This window comes from Buteo buteo, chromosome 11 (assembly GCF_964188355.1).
Source record: "Buteo buteo chromosome 11, bButBut1.hap1.1, whole genome shotgun sequence".
In the NCBI taxonomy this organism is placed as follows: domain Eukaryota; kingdom Metazoa; phylum Chordata; class Aves; order Accipitriformes; family Accipitridae; genus Buteo; species Buteo buteo.
Genome location: NC_134181.1, coordinates 8,597,682 through 8,616,626, shown reverse-complemented (window position 1 = coordinate 8,616,626; position 18,945 = coordinate 8,597,682). Strand labels below are relative to the sequence as shown.

At 36.1% G+C, this 18,945-nt stretch overlaps 1 protein-coding gene across 2 annotated transcripts in view; it reads left to right on the top strand.

Moving 5' to 3' along the window:
• The window catches only part of CDH8 (cadherin 8), a 151,559-nt gene that overhangs the window by 124,072 nt on the left and 8,542 nt on the right, over positions 1-18,945 (top strand). For both annotated transcript variants that reach the window (XM_075039990.1, XM_075039991.1), the window contains one exon: positions 2,747-2,864. In XM_075039990.1, the coding sequence (XP_074896091.1) occupies positions 2,747-2,864 (118 nt within the window). The remainder of the gene's footprint in view (positions 1-2,746; positions 2,865-18,945) is intronic.

Genomic DNA, 18,945 nt, shown 5'->3' with positions numbered 1-18,945 from the left:
TGTCTCAAATTCCTTCCTAGATTGTCTTACAAATTATGTATGCCTATATCAATACCTACTCAAACATCTTTTTACATACATAATTTCAAATATTTATGTTTTGATGTTGCTCCTTGTGGTTATGTAGTAAGATTTTATTCTTTGTTTGACTCTTAAAGAACTATATTGCTTTTGTGTGGCAAGATTTTGGTAGCGAGGGGGGTTACAGAGGTGGCTTCTGTAAGAAGCTGCTGGAAGCTTCCCTTGTGTTCGAGAGAGCCCATACCAGCCGGCTCTAAGACGGACCCGCTGCCGGCCAAGGCTGAGCCAATCAGCGATAGTGGTAATGCCTCTGTGATAACATTTTTAAGAAGGAAAAAAAGTTGGGACGCGGAGAAACAGCCACCGGAGCGAGGAGTGAGAACATGTAAGAGAAACAGCCCTGCAGACCCCCAGGTCAGTGAAGAAGGAGGGGGAGAAGATGCTCCAGGCGCCAGAGCAGAGATTCCCCTGCAGCCCCTGAGGAAGACCCTGGTGAGGCAGGCTGTCCCCCTGCAGCCCAGGGAGGTCCACGGTGGAGCAGATCTCCACCTGCAGCCCGGGGAGGACCTCACACCAGAGCAGGTGGGTTCCCAAAGGAGGCTGTGACCCTGTGGGAAGCCCGTGCTGGAGCAGGCTCCTGGCAGGACCTGTGGATCTGTGGAGAGAGGAGCCCACGCTGGAGCAGGTTTTCTGGCAGGACTTGTGACCCCGTGGGGGACCCACGCTGGAGCAGTGTGCTCCTGAAGGACTGCACGTCGTGGAAAGGACCCATGCTGGAGCAGTTCATGGAGAACTGCAGCCCGTGGGAATGGCCCACGTTGGAGAAGTTCGTGGAGGACTGTCTCCCGTGGGTGGGACCCCACACTGGAGCAGGGGAAGAGTGTGATGAGCCCTCCCCCTGAGGAGGGTTGAAGCGGCAGAAAATAACGTGGGATGACTGTAAACCCCATCCCCGTCCCCCTGCGCCGCTGTGGGGGCTTGGTGGAGAAATCCGGGAGTGAAGTTGTGCCCAGGAAGAAGGGAGGGGTGGAGGGAAGGTGTTCTGAGATTTGGGTTTATTTCTCATTCCCTTACTCTGGTTGATTTGTAATAAATTGAGTTAATTTTCCCCAAACTGAGTCTGTTTTGCCTGTGACGGTAATGAGTGAATGATCTCTCCTGTCCTTACCTCGACCCGCAAGCTTTTTGTTATATTTTTTTCTCTCCCCTGTCCAGCTGAGGATGGGGGAGTGATAGAACGGCTTTGGTGGGCACCTGGCGTCCAGCCAGGGTCAACCCATCACAAGAACATAGAAGAAAGGATGGGATATTGACTATTATCATACATGTAACATATATAGATTGATAGTCCTTTCTCTTGTGATAAAACCAGTATAAAATATTAGTTATTAGCATTTTGTTAGTGAAGCTTTGAAAATTTAAAGTATAAGTCTATGAATTTGGACAGCATCAGACTTTTTCCCATTTTTTACTCTACTCTTTAAAAATGAAATTTGTAGTGATTCCTAATTTGAATTTAATTGTCCAAGAAATTATTGGTCAGTTGCTTTAGGCATTACAAAAATAACTACATAAGACAAAAATGTTATTGAATTCAGTGGACATGGGAAAGGTCAATAATTATCATTAAATTTCTTATAAATGTTATCTAGCATGAGCTAACTACCACTGAAATTCAGCTCTGAGTGCAGGATCTGGATCCATAGTTGTCTTTGTTCCTACTTCTCTGGAAAATACTTGGAATCAAAAGTGATTGCACCAAATATTAAAAAAAAATCAAAACAAAAAAAACCAAAAACCCACAAACAAACAAAAAAAAAACCAAAAAAAAATCAAAACTCCTGATTATTTTAAAATAATGTTTCCTCCTTTCATATTCCTATGCAGCTTTGTATGATTTGAAGATGATCAACTGCAGTATCTTTCTGAGTAATGTTGGAGCTAAAAGAGGTAAATGGAAGTAAATACACTGCAGATACTGTAGTTGGTCATATAAATTATATGAGGTGCTTCATACAAAGTTATTCAATTATTCAGAGTTATTCAGCCTATCCAAACTCTCTCTCCTCTTCTACCCTTAATATCCTGCACTATTCTGGGAATCATTTGTTAATAGTGATATTTTAAACCAAACCTGTGTTCCTAGTACAGGAATAACTGAGGTTTTATTAAAATTAAGGAAAAAAATCCAAATATAGACTTAGATTTTTTTTTTCAGATTATGTTATTTATCATGTAAAGCTTCACACCAAAAGGTAATTTTAAAAAAATAATTATTCAATGAAGTAAAAAATGGCGGTAGGGGAAAGGAAGAAGTATTAAAGAAAGATTATACCTTTCAGTCCAGTGTGAAGCATGACTATATGAATACAAGACTACCATAGGCATCATGAGCATTTCTGAAACACAGTTTTCCTTCTTTATTGCTGAATAATAATTTATTACTTGCCTAAATCAGCAGCAGTTTTTACTGGCCTCTTTTATGTACCTGTTTCTCCTTATTTTCTGCCTCCCTGTTCTGGAAACAGTTTAAATGGGCCAGATGTAGTCCCTGTTCCTCAGACTTTGAGTCCAAGGTCTGTAAAAACCTTCCAAGATTACAAATTAGCATTTTTCATCTGGCATGCAGACGAATGAGAATGTGTCCAATAGAATGGAATGGTTTTTTCAATACTGTATTTTTATCGGGAGTGTGAATACTTAATGAGAGCATTTTCTGTTGTAGGTAATTCAGATTGTCAGTGCTGTTGACAAAGATGATCCTAAAAATGGGCATTATTTCCTGTACAGTCTTCTTCCTGAAATGGTCAACAATCCAAATTTCACCATCAAGAAAAATGAAGGTAAATATAAACCATACCTAATGTGTATCTGAACTTCTGAATTTTTGAATTGCTTTGCTGACTTCCAGTTACTTTACCAGTTTGTCCCTTGGGCAAATGTAGATAATCTGTTTAATGGTACCTTCATTATATCTCTTAAGCTATTTCCAATATCTTTACAGTAGATAAGAAGAAAGTAAAATGAATACTGAATTTAGATCCAGAAGACAGCTCACTGGCTTAAATAAAATGAAAGGGTGGATTTACTGCCTGTTTTATTTCTGTTAATTTGAAATTCCAGACATATGCTGTAAGATGAAAATCTGAAGCTATGTTGATAAATAAATGTTGATCCTACATTGACTAGATATAGATGGGAGCATAAAATTAAGTATCTGCTAAATCCCCCAAAGGAAACACCTTTTAAGCCTGTTTGTTGTGTGTATAAAGGTTCCAGAGTATTTCAGTTAGGCACTTTTACTAGAAAGAGAAATCTGCTAGGTCAGCAAAGCCCAGAAGGGCACTTTGTGTCACTATGCTTTAGAGCACTTCTGGAAGGGCATCATGTCATTTTGTAGTACCATAGAAGTGGAATTTCATGTGTGATGGAAAAAAAAGACCCATTTAATATTGCTGAGCAATAAATTTACACTGATCCTTTTCTTTGGCACACAGATATATTTGAAGGTCATGTGAGAAAGAGCTATGAATGATCACAAGAATGCTATAAATAGTGCTTTATGTATTTGTACTTACTTGAATATTCAGCAAAGCTTTTCCATCTTGGCTTTTTTTTTTTTTTTTTTTAATAAAACACTACCTTGTCAGGAATTTTAGTCAAATTCAGTCTCTCATTTCTCTTATTTGAAATGATAATGAAGAAAATCCCTATTTAGTCCATTGCTGATAGGAAGATATATGTGTGAGGTGTATGTGTATGAGTGTAAAAGTAATACATGAAATGTCAAATAAAGAGAAAATGCTGGTTTTCATTTTTTATTCTAGCTGTTCCAAACAAGAATAATGATGGCACCATTTTGTTAAATGATACTATAAAAGTCTAAATTCTCATATCTGCTTAAATATATCCTGAATTTTTCTTTTCACTAGATATGTTTTTCTCATAGCATTCACTAAGCATGTTTTTACTTATATTTGTACTGTCATGTAGGAACTAAGTCTCTGTATGTTTTCTGCACTTACAGGAGAAGATAAAACAAACCTCTTCAAAATGCATTTCATAATCATCAGTAGTGTAACACAAATTGAATTAAGCATCCTAAATGTGAGGTGGTTTGCTTTGCACAGCATGACAGAGTAAAAAAGGTCTTAGCATTTATCTTAATGTTTAAATACTTAGCTCACATCACTAATTAGCCTTGTCCTTTCAATCTGTTACCCATTTAAGACCCACTCTTACTCCTAGTCACAGCCAATGGTAAAATGACTCCTAATCTGAGTGGGAGTGAGGAACCTTTCTTTATAACATGGGTTAGAAAAATAAGTCAAATTTTGTTACAACACTGCCACTCAGTTCTACACAGTTTTTAATGCATTTGAATCAGTTAAATGTGGAAATCCTCTTAAAACAACCAACCAAAATGTCTTGAAATTAAAAATCCACTTGAAGAGACTTTTCTGATTCAATCTTTAAGTATCCAAGAATAAAATTCCAACTATGCGTACCATCTTTTTCTATCAAGCTTGCTCAGCCAGGGCTGCAGTCCATGGTTGATGCTAGAACATGATCTCCCACAGGAAGCAAATATCCCTGTCAAAGCCAAAATCGGTATAATTTGGTTGAGGTGAAGTTTCATGTCATTTAAACATCATAAATCTTAAGTAAGCCTTTAGTTAGTTATGCCACTTAAACAATGAACTTGACCATGACTTTGTCTTGCATATATCTGCTAGATAAGCATGAGTGATTATTCTTGTTGAAAAAACTCCAGTGTTCCTAAAAAAGCTGAACTCACAAGTCAAATTTCTCCTTAGTTGTACTAATGAGTGTCTGGGCTGTCCAAAAGCCAGTTTGGTGTGGTTTGCTAAAAGCAATGTAAGAAAATGCCTACAACAAACCCCACTCTCATTTCTGGAGAACTGTGTTTCTGAGGATCAGATCAGTGCACAATCCACTTAGGCTTGGAACGGAAAAACATTTCCTCCTACTGGTGGGCAAAATCCTTGACATCTTCCTGACTGTGACCTAAGCCTCAACTTCCTACCATATTCGTGGCCCTGCCAAATTCTTCATGGCAGAAGAGACTGCCTTGATGGCTGCTGAAGAAATGCTATCCTCTTATGGATATTATAAATGAATTGTATTTTCTCAGGAAACCTAGTATAGAAACCCAATCTTTTATTTGCTAGAATTAGTAATTTTTTTCTTTATTTAAATGATTTTTCATGTCTTGCCTTTCTCCAAAGTTCTCTCAAGTACAGAGATAAACGAAAGAGCATTTGTGAAATTATATTACTCTGGGATTCTTCTTTTGTGCTTTAGTTAACATTGTGGCATTTAGCAATTAATTCTCTAATTCACAAAGTAATGACGTTATCTGATCTGGTGGCACTAGTGTGCAAACAGTGTATTTTGGCATCTGCCATGGGAAAAAAGCTGTGATGTTCTGTCCTTCATACTGAAGAATATATAAGATGCATGTATTTTGGAATTTTCTCTCGCTATATGCAACATAAGCATAGCCATTAATTAATTTAGTTTGTTGCCTACAGGCTAATTCTATTCTTTAAACTTTCCAGATTGCCCTAAGGCAAGTTCATATGATACTTTAGTAATTAGCTGTGTTGCCCAAATATACTAGAAATACTATGATAGGCTACATTGTTATTGCCAAATATGTTTAACTGAGTGACACAATGGCGTATCTTCATCAGAAACCACAAAAAAAAACCCAAAACACTTCTCCTAAGGTTATGTTATGTATTATAGAAATTTTCCTGTGATCATAGCCGAATCTGTTCCTTGAAATGATTTAGTGCTATCCTTTATTTGTTTGGTCTGTTAAATTTGCATATTTACAATCCGTTCTGTAGACAAGATGCCCAAAACTGTAGAGGCTGTAGTGCCTTTCTGATGTAAGCAATGTAAAAATGTAAACTTAAATATCACCATAGATCTCACTGAATGTCTTTAGATCATCTCTTAGAAATCTTTATTTTTTTGTATCTCATGATCTGTTCTTTCTGTTCTTTTCTAAGCTCAAATGTCTGTTACTGAGTAGTTTTTCTTAGGCTTTGTGCTTTAGCTAAACGGGCAGCTACTGATAACCTGAAGTAAAGCAATACTACTATCTCAAACTGTAATGCAAGAAACACTGATCATTTAGATTGCCAGATGCATAAACTTTTATCCCTTCACAAGAGAAATAATAAAATTGTGTAACAAAACTATAAGAAGTTAATGCAACATGAAAATCATGTAAAGTTTTCTGTGTTAGTCCTGGTGACTATACCTGTGACTCCACAACATAACAAATCCTTGACTGGATAAACTCATGTAGACTTGACTGTCGGGTCACTCAATTTTCATATGTCTTTGTGCTGGGTTTCTGCATAGGAGTAGAAATGGGAAAAATGAAAATAAGTTTTGTGTAGTGTTTCTGACAAATTTCAAACCAGAAAAAAACTAAAACTTTAGATGAAAATACCTGATGTTTAGGCAGGTGTTGATACACTCACAATGTGTTGTAGATTCCTTAGCTGAATGGAATTAACCCTTCCAAAAAGCTGTAGGATCATAATAAATGACAAAAAACTGACAGGAATTTAGACAATTGATGAGGGTTTTGTACTGTCATGGCATTTGTAAATTGAAATGAGACCCCTAGAAATGGAATTAGCATTTGTTGACAGTCTTCTTTCGGATGAGTGGTCTTCACAAAGTGTTACCTAAATCTAATGCCAGTACATGGATCATCTCCTGCATCCCAAACAATGCACTCACAGCAATACCTGTTTTCAGCATTGAATTTCTGATGCTCTTATGGTTTCCTTAGGTTGTTCAAGTGAGAACAGAATTTTGTGATAAAAGTGTTTTCACAGATGTAAACATTTTGATATGCTGCCAATGCAATTTTTATTTTCAAAAACCATCAAATACATCTTTGCCATAGAGAGACTTAAAGTTTTTTGCAAAAGATGTTTCCATTGCTGTTCCGTTTTTCTTATGCCTAATTCTGTTTCCTAATGGTATAAACCCTGAATCAAATGTTCTACAGTGCCTTTGGATGCAGTAACTCTTCTGACAGATGAAATGGTGCATCTCTACTGTATAAATGTGATATTACATACCTCTTACTAGGGCTTATGTAGTAGAAGCAATCACAGGGTTGCTTGGAACATGGGCAGGCCTTATCTTTGGGTTAAGAGAACCATCTCTATGGCATGCGTTCATATTCCTGCAGAAGTCCAATACCCGTATAAGTAATCAGTCTCCCCTCTCCACAAAATACTCAATGTCCATCTGGTGATTTGAGCTCTGAATTTGGGCCAAACTGATTTTAGTAAGTGCATAGTAAAGAGGGCTTTTTTCTTTTAAAATTGAAGCATTATATATACTTCAGTGATGAACTGTTCTGTTGGTTCTCTATAATGAACTTAATATTTATTCTCAGCTGTGCTTAGTCTATTATGCCTATGATACCTATAATAGCTCCAAGAATGTTCATGTTTAAATGTCCATTTCTTTTGTTCTTTCCATCTAGCAAGCTTAATCTGTCACTTATGTCCTCATTGTGCTGCCTTGAAAGTATAGGCAATGTGTCATGTATTTAAAAGGAAATACCTTGGTATAATCACTTCAATCACTAACTGGCTTGCATGCCTTTGTACATTATTGCACATCTTATTTTAAAATATTTTCTATTTCTCATCACCTCTTTACCATTAATAAACAATTATTTCTAAACTATTTTGAAATAGACGGAGAAGACAGTTACATGCAACCTCTCTTTTAGATATCCCAAATAAGAATAATAAAAACAAGTGATCAGCACTACTTCATTTTTTAAAGTACTTCTGTGTCACCGTGTTTTTAATGTAATAAAACCTAGATTTTTTTCCACGTCTTTTTCCTGAAAGTATTTTTAACAGCATCTGTCAAATGCATACCTGGAGGGTGAGTCTTTTGTTCCCACAGGAGTAACTCTCATGTGTTAAAATGAGCTTCTTTCCCTGAATCGGTTTCCTTTTGCATTTCTTGATAAGTATCTCTGCCATTGTCTCAGCTGCCAGCTAAAGCTCCTTCTGTGTTTTTGATTGACTTTTCTTCCCAAATATATACCTCAGAGAGCTAAGAGGTGGCACTGTTATTTCATTGCCCTCCTTCCAGTTTGCCCAATTTCAAAGTTAACCCACTGACCTCAGGTACAAATTGCCTTAGCAAGGACATCATTAAACCCATCATTTCTTGATGGATGTACAATGAACATCTAGAATAACAGCACCCATATTGTCCTTTGGATATGAGCAGTAAATCCTCATACATTTTTGCAGTTTCATGCAATTTTTCAAGAGCCTTGGGAAATTTTGCAGCCCAGCTGCCATCTATGCCAGAGGGTGTGTCACAATGGCAATTCCTGCGGCAAAGCACATGCTTATGTGCTTCTAATGTGTTTAACTATCATCCTCATTTCTCTTCTATATCAATAATTAGACTTTCAAAGTACAATTCTAAAACATACCAAATCACATCCTTGTTAGTGGTTTTCTTGAAAAGCAAAATTAAGTGACATGATCAGAGATGTGTCTTGCATCCTAAAAGTATATATTTTTCTACCATGTCTGTCCATATTAGTGGTATGGAATAACATCTAGAAGACTGCATCTAAAATTTTAAAAGAGTATGCTGCATAATCTAGGAAAGAGCATTGATCAACATGTCTCTTAATAGGCATAGTTTCGTCACCAGAAATCACAGGGAATACTTGCATAGCAAGGTGCATTCATTGTGAAAGCAGTAGGGTTCAAAATAAATTATTCTGATGTATTAAAAAACAGCAAACACAAACTAACCTGTAATCTGGCACTTCTGTGCCAGAATCTGCCATCCACAGGCACACTTTATATTTCTCCAGGAGTGTTCATAGTGTGAAAAAACATATTATAATTATCATACTATCAATCTTTTTCTCAGCATGGTATTAAAACTGGAGCTGTTTAAATAGCAAAGTTCAACATTTTTATAAACTCAGGATAACAGAACAACCTCAGATTATTGATTTTTTTGGATGAATTATATGGTTAATAATGAAATGGTTAATATAAAATTATTGAAAGATTTCCTTTTTAGTGTAGTTGACAGATTTTGTTCAGTAAGTTCTTTTTGCTTATGTTATAAATTGTAAATTATAGAATTTAAAACAAGAAAGCATAGAGACTATTTTGATATTTTGCTGAGTAGAAAGGTCTAAGTTTTATCAAAACAAATCATGATAGTTAAGGTAGCTAGGCTCTATGAAACATATTAGTTCTGTGGATTTAGATTATTCTGACATAAAATTGTATTTCAGAAAACTCTTAATTATATTTAGTATTTCTCAGTTAAAAACAATGTGATTTACAGGCCTGAACTACTACATTCTACTTGTGATATACAAGTAATACTACACTGCTGGGTCTGAGTCCATTTCTAAGAATAACATCTCAAGTGTGTCTTGGTCTGTGTGCTGGAAAGCATCTAAGAGTTATGATCTGGCTGTGTGGTGGTAAGAGAACACTATGTTACCTTACCTCCCTCACTATTGGAGCAGGCAGGCAAGGATATCATGGCCTGAAAAAGGACAGGACAGATTCTAGCTTCCACTCAATTAATATGCAAAAAGTGGTATTCAACCAGTGCAAATAGTTTTCCTGGAGCAAGTGGTTGTGCATTAGGTGGTAAGTGTCAAGTCCTGAAATAATTTATTATAACAGAGGAAATGCAGAGGAAATGCAGTTCCTTATTTATTATACTCAGGTTCCTTAGTCCTTAGTCCTTAGACAATTGACCTGATTGAAACTGCTTTGAATCAGAAACTATGTTAGATCATTCTTTGTAGGAAAAGTAATCAATTTTCTTATTTACATATCTAACAGAATTCTAAGATCTAATGCCATCCTGTGAAGTAATAGACTGTGTCTAAAGACTCAAAAAGATGAGCCTTTTCTGCTAGTGATAAAGTGATAAGCAACGTGAGGTGGAAATCGGTGTGATAGATCTTTAGACTGTTCTTAAGACTGGTAGAATTTCAAGTTAATGGTAATATTACCAAGGGACCCCAATACATTCCAGTAATGCTCAGAAGTTCTGTCTTGCCAGGCACTGAATGCATTTCCATTTCCATTGTATGATTTCACATTGCAGTTGAATTAATATATTCAACTCCTTTCTACTATACCATTTTGCAGTCCTAGCAAGGTTATACTTTTCCATGGTACAGTAGTGTCCCATCTAGTCTGCAAATGTCAGTGAAAATATTCTCAGCATATATCTTTCATACCTGATAGCTTTCTGCTTCCTTTCCCCCTTCTTTCTTTACTATCATCACTATTGACTATGTTCTGTTATTCCCTGATGTTCTGTTTTTCCTTGATGTTGAATATCAGTTGAGTGCAGTTTGAAACAACTTCCCTGGCGTAGAAGGATGTGATGTTATTTTCTGAAGTGAAGATTACATTAATGTAGATAGGAAACCAGCATTTTTCCACTCCAATCCTTGTGTGCCACTTCCTTCACTGACACCTGCTTCTGCTGTCTTTCCCATCTTCTTGCATGCAGATCACAGCTCCTTCTGGACTCCCTTCTAATTAGAACCACAGAACAGGTGAAGACTAAGTGCAGTTCATCTGCAAACATACTTTTTAGCCCTATCTGGATGATTTACACCTTCTTAAATGGTTATATGCTTTTCACCACTTCGATAGGCTAAAGAGATGAATCCTTCTTGGTGCACATAGCTGCTCTAGCTGAAACTGAATGTCAGAAAAACAGAATCAACTCTTCAAAAGCTAACTCAGCTACCAAGCTCCTCCACACTTTGACCATTCTGTCTATTCTGTCCATCTGAAACCTTATTCACTCCTCTCCTGTATTCAGGATGCAGGGCTCCAGACAGATTCCCTCTCTCCTCCGCCCTAAGCCAGATGTGATCCATCAAGTCTTCATTCGACTGGACAGGCCAACCTGATGAATGAACCAGCAAGGAGGGGGCCATCTGGTAAGCCGATTGTCCTCTTTTAGGCATCTTTAGGCTCTTCTTCAGCTCTGCTGTGTTCCCCAGCACGTCTGTACTTTTTATAGTTTTGTAGCTGGCAAAGTGTTTCTCTGGGAGCACTCCTGTTCCAAATGCTGTTTAACCTTTCAGTCTTGTTTTAGTTTAGCTCTGTGATGACAACTTCTTTCCAAGCCTCGCAAATACAAACTTTCAGACAACTACAGAAAAGTCATATATACACATTGGAAAATAAGACTAATTTCCACAGCATCACAGCCTTGCAGAGAGCGCCTTTTTTTTTTTTTTTTTTTTTTTTTTTATGGTATGACTCAATCACAATTACATAGCTATTTCAGGACATTTATGTAAACATGACCCAGCCAAAACAACGTAAAATGTGAGTGATGAAATACAGGATAATACTGTATATATGCAGCATGCCATTATGCATACATGACCAAAGAGACTTTTACTTCACTCATTCTTAATTTATTATTTGTGCTGCTAGCAACATAATGTTGCCAAGGCGTCAATTATGTTTCATTTTATAAATCAAACTAATTAAGAACCAGATGCAATCTGAGTGAAAAAGATCTGAGGTCAGTGTTGTGCACCATATGTACAACAGTGCTTACTCATGATGAGGAGATGGATTGGACAGCTGTGAATTTTCCTGCTGTTGGAGTTTCATCATGCTCAGATAGTGTAACATACTTATCTCTCTTTTTCCAGTTTATTTCTTTAATTTCATAATAAAACTAAAGAAAAGTGAGCAATACTGCCATGACTTTAAAAGACTAAGTAAGGGATAAAAGGTTATGAAAACAAAACAGAAGAGGAAAATAATTCAGTTAGCAAATTAACATGAACATAAATCTATTTTAGTAATAATATGGAACATGGAAGAAAGAAATAACAGAGATAAGTACAAATTGAATCTTCAGTGTGACTTAATTTCAGACACATAATGGGGAAAACAGGGTCTCAAAACTGACCTGCTTAGCAGACAGAAAGGCGTTGTCCTTAATGAGTACGAAACTTCTCAACTAAGTGCTATCAGGAAAACAGTAAGATCCGCAGTACCATCTTTCTGGAATTTGTCTTCCAATGAAACATTGCTCCAATAGCCCTTTAATTTTCAAAAATTCCCCAAGTGCTTTAAAAACGTAACTCCTTGAAAGCTAACAGCACCCATGATAATTAAATTCCAGGACTTTAAAAGTATTTCATAGTAGTATTTATAACTAAGTGAATATAGAATATTTGGAGATAAGTTTCCAGATTTTTAATCAACTATCTTCTGAAAATATGTTAAGGGATTTCTGCCAAAGTACAACTTCTGGTTTCATGGGCGGATCGAATTCCTCCAAGTTTTTTGCAAGAAACAATTCCTGTAGTGGAACTGTTCATGGATAATGCACTATGTTTGATTTCTTGTAAATGGGTTTAATTCACTGATTAGGAGGAATGATGTCCTAGAGCTGAAGGTTCTGGTAAGGGCTCTACCCCTTCACCACCTCAATATATTACCTGACAGAGACATATTGCATCTTAAGAAGTCCCCCTCTGTTTTCACCTCATTGTTGCATTTTGGTTTGTTTTGAATATTTGGATTTTCTCTCTAAGTACCTAACTGGTAATTATGGCACAAGACCATTTTTCTTCCTTTTTTGCACCTTGTAAATTTATTGATTGCTCTCATTATAGAATGTTTCTTTGTTTTATCATGTTCTAAATACAGGCTGCTGAGGGGGAATAACCATCCATTAGTTGCTCTAATTGTACTTTTCTTTTGTCAATTAATGAAAAACTAGATAGGAGTCCCATTTTAAGTCTCAGGTGTAGTAAAGATTAATATAACCACAACACTCTTCTAGTAGAGGAAGAATCTAAACAGGCTAAAAATGAAAGCAATATAAGCAGGAATCATCACATATTAGCTGTTAAATTTTCCTTTGATTACTAAAAATTTCCTTTTGTCATTATAACAGATGTGAAGTATACGGACTATTTGCACATGGTTCCTGCATTAAAATAGAAGGTATTAATTTTTCACACTTAGCCTCAAGGCTTGGCTGATAAAATATTGCACAACTAACATTATAATGTGAATCAAAAAGACAAAGAGCATGTTCCAATTTGCATCTTATTTTGAACCAATTACACAAGTGGTGTACAGGAATTTTTTTTATTACTGGAATCACAGTCATTCTTCCTACAAGGTGACCATTACAGTGATTATTATGTAAACTCTATGTCTATACATTCTCCTGAACCTGTCTGGTGTGGTCACATTTATTCCATATCCTTTCATTTCCTCCTTACTCCTTTTAAGGAGGTGACTATTCAAGAATGGGCTATATTTCTCTGGCAAAAGCAAATATAGCAGTGACAAACTGAAGGAAATCTGAAATTTTTAATCATTTTGACCAGAGCTTCTTATGTCAAGCTTTAAAGAATAAGGGAGACAAAGCTTTTCTTCTGTTGGTTGGGATTTTTTTTTTGTACCACTTACAATATTTTCCCATCAACTTCTGATTTTGTAATTTGTATGGGTGGCCTTGTTGTAAAATGAGTCACTTTGTTGGTCTTCATTTAATTCTATCTAATTAGGTTGTATTCTCTTTGGCAAGCATCCAGTAATTAGTCATATATTTATGTAATTATTAGTATTTAATATTTATATAATAAATATGTCTAGAAGGCAACCCATTCAAAGGCCAGAAAAGAGGTAGAGTACATGATTTTACTGAATGCAAAGATCTTAGATACTGAGCCAAAGGCAGAAAATAAATGAAACGTGTAAGTTGACCTGGGGAGAGAGTTTGCATATCCTAAAATGATAGGATGTGCATACTTGGTAATCAGTGCTGATTATAGAGGGAGTGAAGATGGGCCCCTGTTTGAAGTGAGATAATAAGCCAGCTTGCTAGGGAGAGATAAATAGAAGAACTTCAAGAAAAGGACCAGATGTCTGCTTGATGGTGTTGAAGAGGGAGAGCTAGTGGGGTCTTCGAAGGTAACATGGACAGATGCATAGTTAGATTACAGTGAATCAGCTAAGCAGTGGTAGCTGTCTGCCTATATTAAGATAGCAAACTCAGATCATCCCAGCTTGGCCTAGACTCATTGTGGGCTCAAGTAAGTAAACTTCACTTTTGTTATAGGCTAAGGGCTATGTACATTTTTGAGCAGTAACTGTAACACTATAGTAATTTTTCTTCATACATCTGATTCTATAATAAGAGATAAGTCAGGAATAAAGTCTTATCCGTGGAGTTTTGAATGGAGTTAGGTATTGCAGTCATAAAAATTAAAAGGAGCATCAAAAATAATCACTGAATATTGATGAAAGTACTCTGCTGTATTCTGTAGAATGTTGGACTATCTTGAAATGAACATTGACTTTTTTCTTCTCTTTAATTTCTATAATGTAATAAATTACATAAGTTGCACATTGCTTTCATAACAACACATAGAACTTTTTGGTTTTGTTAGGAAGCTTTCATTCGATCTAACCTAAAATTAAAGTTAAAGTCTAGGTTATAAGAAATAAGATAAAAAAATTTCATGTAACCTTTTTGAACCTGTCAGTCCCTAACCTTGCTTAACTCTGTCATGTCACTTTCTATAAGATTTTAATCCATTAAATATGACCCTTCTGTAAATTATACAGTGTTCACCCCAATAAAGATTAAGCCCTGATCTAAGAGCACTCTATAGGAGTGATTTTTTTTGGTTAAAGAACTGTTTAGGAGTTCAGAATAGTTTTGTCTAGCTTGGTTACAGGTTTCCTCTATGATTTTGGACAAGTCATTTAATCACTGTGTCTGTCATTGTGCCATGCATACACTGCTGATGTTCTTTTAAAACATTCGTCTGATACTCACATATGACATTAATGGCACCTATTAGCAGCTCCATATAGACTGGTAAAGACAGATTTTCAAGAGTGCATTCCGGTGTCTCTTTAGGGTCTTCTGAAACTCCCAGTTTGAAAACATGTAGAAGTTATTCTGCAGCTCAGGGAAGGAAATGGTGGAGCCCAGTCTAATGACAGTTGTAGCTAAAGCATTGTTGTATCTTTGATACAAGCTGGAATACTAAATATAGAGGAAGGCAGTTTCAAGTGAATTCTACACTGTACGTCTCCTTCTATATCATCTTTATCTATCCCACAACATTACAGCTTCTGTTTTTGTACTACTGTTTTCTGTTTTTAAATGAGAAAAATAATTTTTTGTAACAAATCAACTTTCTCTTATTTTGTGGTAGTCTTCTGCTAACGTGCAAGATCAAAAGGTGTACTTGCTAAAAACTTTAGAGTTCTAATGCAGTCTGTCTAGCAGAATCACTTGCTTTAAAACTTTGCATAAAGAACTTAGCTTTTTCTAGACTAAAATTGTTTTTCTTAATCTTTTTTTACTTTTTTTTTCCTGCTTAGGAAACATGTATCTTTCTCAAAGTATCTGTTGTTTTTTTCTGCTCTCCTTTTTGACTCTTTAAGTTTTCTTTCATGATCATGGAGGGGTTTTTGGCATATTAATATCTATTCCCCTTTGTGAGTAGAATTGCCTTGTCACTTGTAATACTTTTACTTGAACCTGCTTCATATTTTTATCGCAGTTTCTGCCTATACATTTCATTTGTACTTTGTCAGACTCTTCCTCATGAATTAGAAGACAACAGGGAACAATTTCACTGTGATAGGCAAGTTGTCCTCTTAGCATAGAGATGCATTATATATTTGTACCTTGTAACTTCCCAGCTTGATATGAAGAGAATGAATAAATGTCTTCTGTTTTGTCACACACATATTTCAATTGTGACTAACGAATGTTTTACTGTTTACAGAATCTCCATCCTTGGAGATATTCAAAAGCTGCCTGGACATGGTCCTGGGCTCTAGGTAGCCGTGCCTGAGCAGGGGGTAGACCAGATGACCTCCAGAGGTCCCTTCCACCCTCAACCATTCTGTGATTCTATGAAAACTCTAGAACATCTTATGAACCAATGCTATAGTTTGCAGATATTTACCAATATAAACATTGCCTTTGTAATATCTCTACAGCAGTGAGGCCAAATTAAAATGTTGACATCTTTCCCTGACTCCTTCTTTCCAAGTTATGTGTTGTGACACGCAGTATATATGGCAAAGTTAGGGTCTTACAGTATGTCCTAGTCTTGAAATTTAAATACATATGCACATGTGTTCCTGTAGACCTGCTTTGATTCTCAGTAATCTGTGTATGCTAGTTTGGAACTTCTGGCTATGCTAAGCCTTCTCTCTGTAATATTTACATGGCATGCAGAAAGGCTCCTAAGAGTATCTGGAACATTTAATTTGAAAACTTTAGGCGATCTCTTCCACTCTATAGACAGGTAATTGTTTTTTTCCACTTACTGAAATTCCTTCTGTGGATGTATTTTGCTGTTCCTTGCATTTCAAATGACCATTAGTCTCCACCATAGGGGAGACATCCTCACTGAGAGGTATGCATATAGTAAGACATTATGTGTATACTTTGTGTGTAAGACAGAGGTATAAATTACTGCCATTAATGGCCTCGTGATAACAAATTGTTATTGTTATATGTAATCTGCATATGAGAATGTCTTCAAAAAGTCATTATCATACTGACTGTGTGCCCAGGAGCAATCTTATACCATAGCATTTCAGGCTTTCAAATTATAAAAAGTTAATATAACTCTTGATGACATTTACAAAAATATATAATGGCACTCCTTTCAGTTCTCTCATGGAAATTATTCTCAGTGAAGTTAAAGGGAGTTCTGTGTATGTAAGAACTGTAGGATCTGGCACTTTTTAAAATCAAAGCCACATTTTTTTCTTAAGTGGCACCAGCTCAAGAAAATATTAAGTCTTTTTTTTTTTTTTTTTTAATTTATTTTCTGACTTAAAATGTTTCAGCCAATGTAAGTTGTATTTAACTTTCAATGCTCTCTGGCAGAGAGTACACATTCTAAATTTCTTCTCACAGCAAGTTGTTATATCAGAGTTATAAACCCCTGAAAACTGGCATTTTGTAGTGGAAGTGCTGACAAGACCTTTATTACACCAGTACAAATAGGCCGCCTTCCAATAAATGCTGGTTGGTTTTTTTTATAGTCTGGTGGTTGCTTTCTGCCACTGTATTTCAAAGTGAACATTATAAAAAAAGTAATAGCGTAATAGAAATACACTGGTATGACTTGAATTTGGCTCTCTAACTGTTGTAACAAAACTTCAATATGGTTGACATGTCTGATTCCAGATTTAGTTTTAAAGGATTGTTATATGATCTCCTGGTAAATTGTTTTAAATTACTGTGTGCATGTGTATGTTCCATACAGTATTGGAACAGAAAAGACAATCATCATGGCACCGAGAAGTGGATGTTAAGTTGCTTAGTGTGAAACTCACTTAAATGCCAGGAACATATCACATTTAAAAAACAAAATGTTCCTGCATAAGTTTTATTTTTCTTAATATGGTATTCATAGTTTGCATTCTAGAAAGAAAGATTCACTTCAAACATCTGTGATTGTCTTCATAGTCGTGAATACTCTGAGCCTTTCCGGACCCTAGAAGTAAGTCACTGAAGTAAGAATTGAAGGATGTGTGTGAAGTGAGGAAGGTGAAGAACATAGGATGGAATTCCTAGAACTTTTCCATCACTTACCAAAAGTACTATAAATTTCATTGAATCTGCTTGAGATTTAGCTTTACACATAAGAGAACCCCAAATCAATGTAAGCCGTAAAACTGTAACTCTCACAGTGACCTAAGGGGCTTAGGTACCTATCTTTCATTAGTTTCACCTCCTAGACTGCACTTGTAAGTACGCATTCATAGAAAGAATAAGAATCCATTATCCCTAAAGAGAAATACAGATGGCAAAGCCTTGGGATATTTTGGCTTTTTTATTTATCTTTGCAACATTTTGTTGGAATCTGGTAACACAGTAATGGAAAGTTCTTGGTTCAAATGCAAAATATCACCATTATTTTATCAAAGCATTCTAAACCACAGCATTACTTTCTGAAACTTTTTGGTTAAAATAACAGGATAATAGAATTAACTAGAATATGTAGATTTCAAAAATGATCCATCAGTCTATGCAAATTGCTGTGTTAATAATGTATTTTTAATGCTAAGCACATTTGACAGCCATTTCATCTCTCTTTCTAAACTAGAGCTTGGCAACCTGCATTAATTCTTACACTTTACAGATGTAACATTCACTGCACATGCCACGTAGTGATGTGATCCGAATAAAGTAAAGCATGTCAAAGCAATGTGATTATTAGTAAACAAGTTTGTGGCAGGCTTGTTGAATACAGAAGAGAAAAATGAGAGGCAAAAGCCGGCACTGTTTTAGCCTATCTTACATCTTCACTGGCCTGAATTTCCTTCAGATTATGGGAGTGTCAATCATAACTGGCACCAGGGGATTCAGAAGAGGTAAATCAGCATAACATCAGAGCGGGTGAGATTAAAATCATGTGTGTTGGGTACATTTCAGACAACTGTGGTAACTGTGTAGCTTAAACAGACCCAGAACCCGAAGTTTCCTGGTTTGACTTGCCATAGGTATCTGTAAATTAAAAAGAGAGAGAGGTCCTATGTCCTAATTATTTCTCTATCCCATTAATAATAAAACTAGTATTGCTTCAGAATCAAACTACATCATTAGTTCACCAGCAGGGATTTTCTACCCTTCCTTCAATGGGTTAACAAACCAAGGTACAAAATATAAGAGTTGCTGCTAGACTGCAAGTGACCATATAGATATGTTTGATTATGGTTCTGCTGGACTAAAGGTCAAAGCAAAGTTTTAGAATACTTAAGAGACAATTATCTAAAGTTCAGACTTTTCCAAAGGAAT